This window comes from Corvus kubaryi, unplaced genomic scaffold (genome assembly GCF_017639235.1).
Source record: "Corvus kubaryi isolate FWS band 111438036 unplaced genomic scaffold, C.kubaryi_AGA036_p1.0 127, whole genome shotgun sequence".
NCBI classification, from domain to species: Eukaryota; Metazoa; Chordata; class Aves; order Passeriformes; family Corvidae; genus Corvus; species Corvus kubaryi.
This window is the reverse complement of record NW_024580662.1, coordinates 318,703-319,174: the sequence shown is the minus strand read 5'-3', so window position 1 is coordinate 319,174 and position 472 is coordinate 318,703. Positions and strand designations below refer to the sequence as shown.

At 60.8% G+C, this 472-nt stretch overlaps 1 protein-coding gene across 1 annotated transcript in view; it reads right to left on the bottom strand.

Moving 5' to 3' along the window:
* Window positions 1-472, bottom strand: part of EWSR1 (EWS RNA binding protein 1) — an 18,135-nt gene that overhangs the window by 10,327 nt on the left and 7,336 nt on the right. The window contains exon 4 of the mRNA XM_042023116.1: window positions 218-404. Within this exon, the coding sequence (XP_041879050.1) occupies window positions 218-404 (187 nt within the window). The remainder of the gene's footprint in view (window positions 1-217; window positions 405-472) is intronic.

The following is a 472-nucleotide window of genomic DNA, read 5'->3' as shown; positions in this document are numbered from 1 at the left end:
GAAGAGAAGGAGAAGGAAGAAGAGAAGGAGAAGGAAAAGGAGGAGGAGAAGGAAAAGGAGGAGGAGAAGGAAAAGGAGGAGGAGGAAGAACAAGAGGAGGAGAAGGAGAAGGAGGAAGAAAAGGAGGACGAGGAAGAACAAGAGAAGGAGGAGGAGAAGGAAGAGCAGGAGAAGGAGGAAAAGGAGGAGGATGACGAGGATGATGAGGAGGCAGTACCTGGCGGGAGCGGACGGGGCCGGCTGCTGCCCGTAGGCCGGGTATGCGGGCTGGGTGCCGTATGCGGACGGGGCGGCGTACGAGGCCTGGCTGCTGGTGACCGTGGCCGTGTTGGTGTCGTAGGCGGCGGTGCCGTAGCCCTGCACGGGCTGGCTGTAGGCGGGGGGGGCAGTCGGGGCGCTGTAACCTGCAACAACCACAGCTCACACAGCTCAGCTCACACAGCTCAGCTCACACAGCTCAGCTCACACAGCT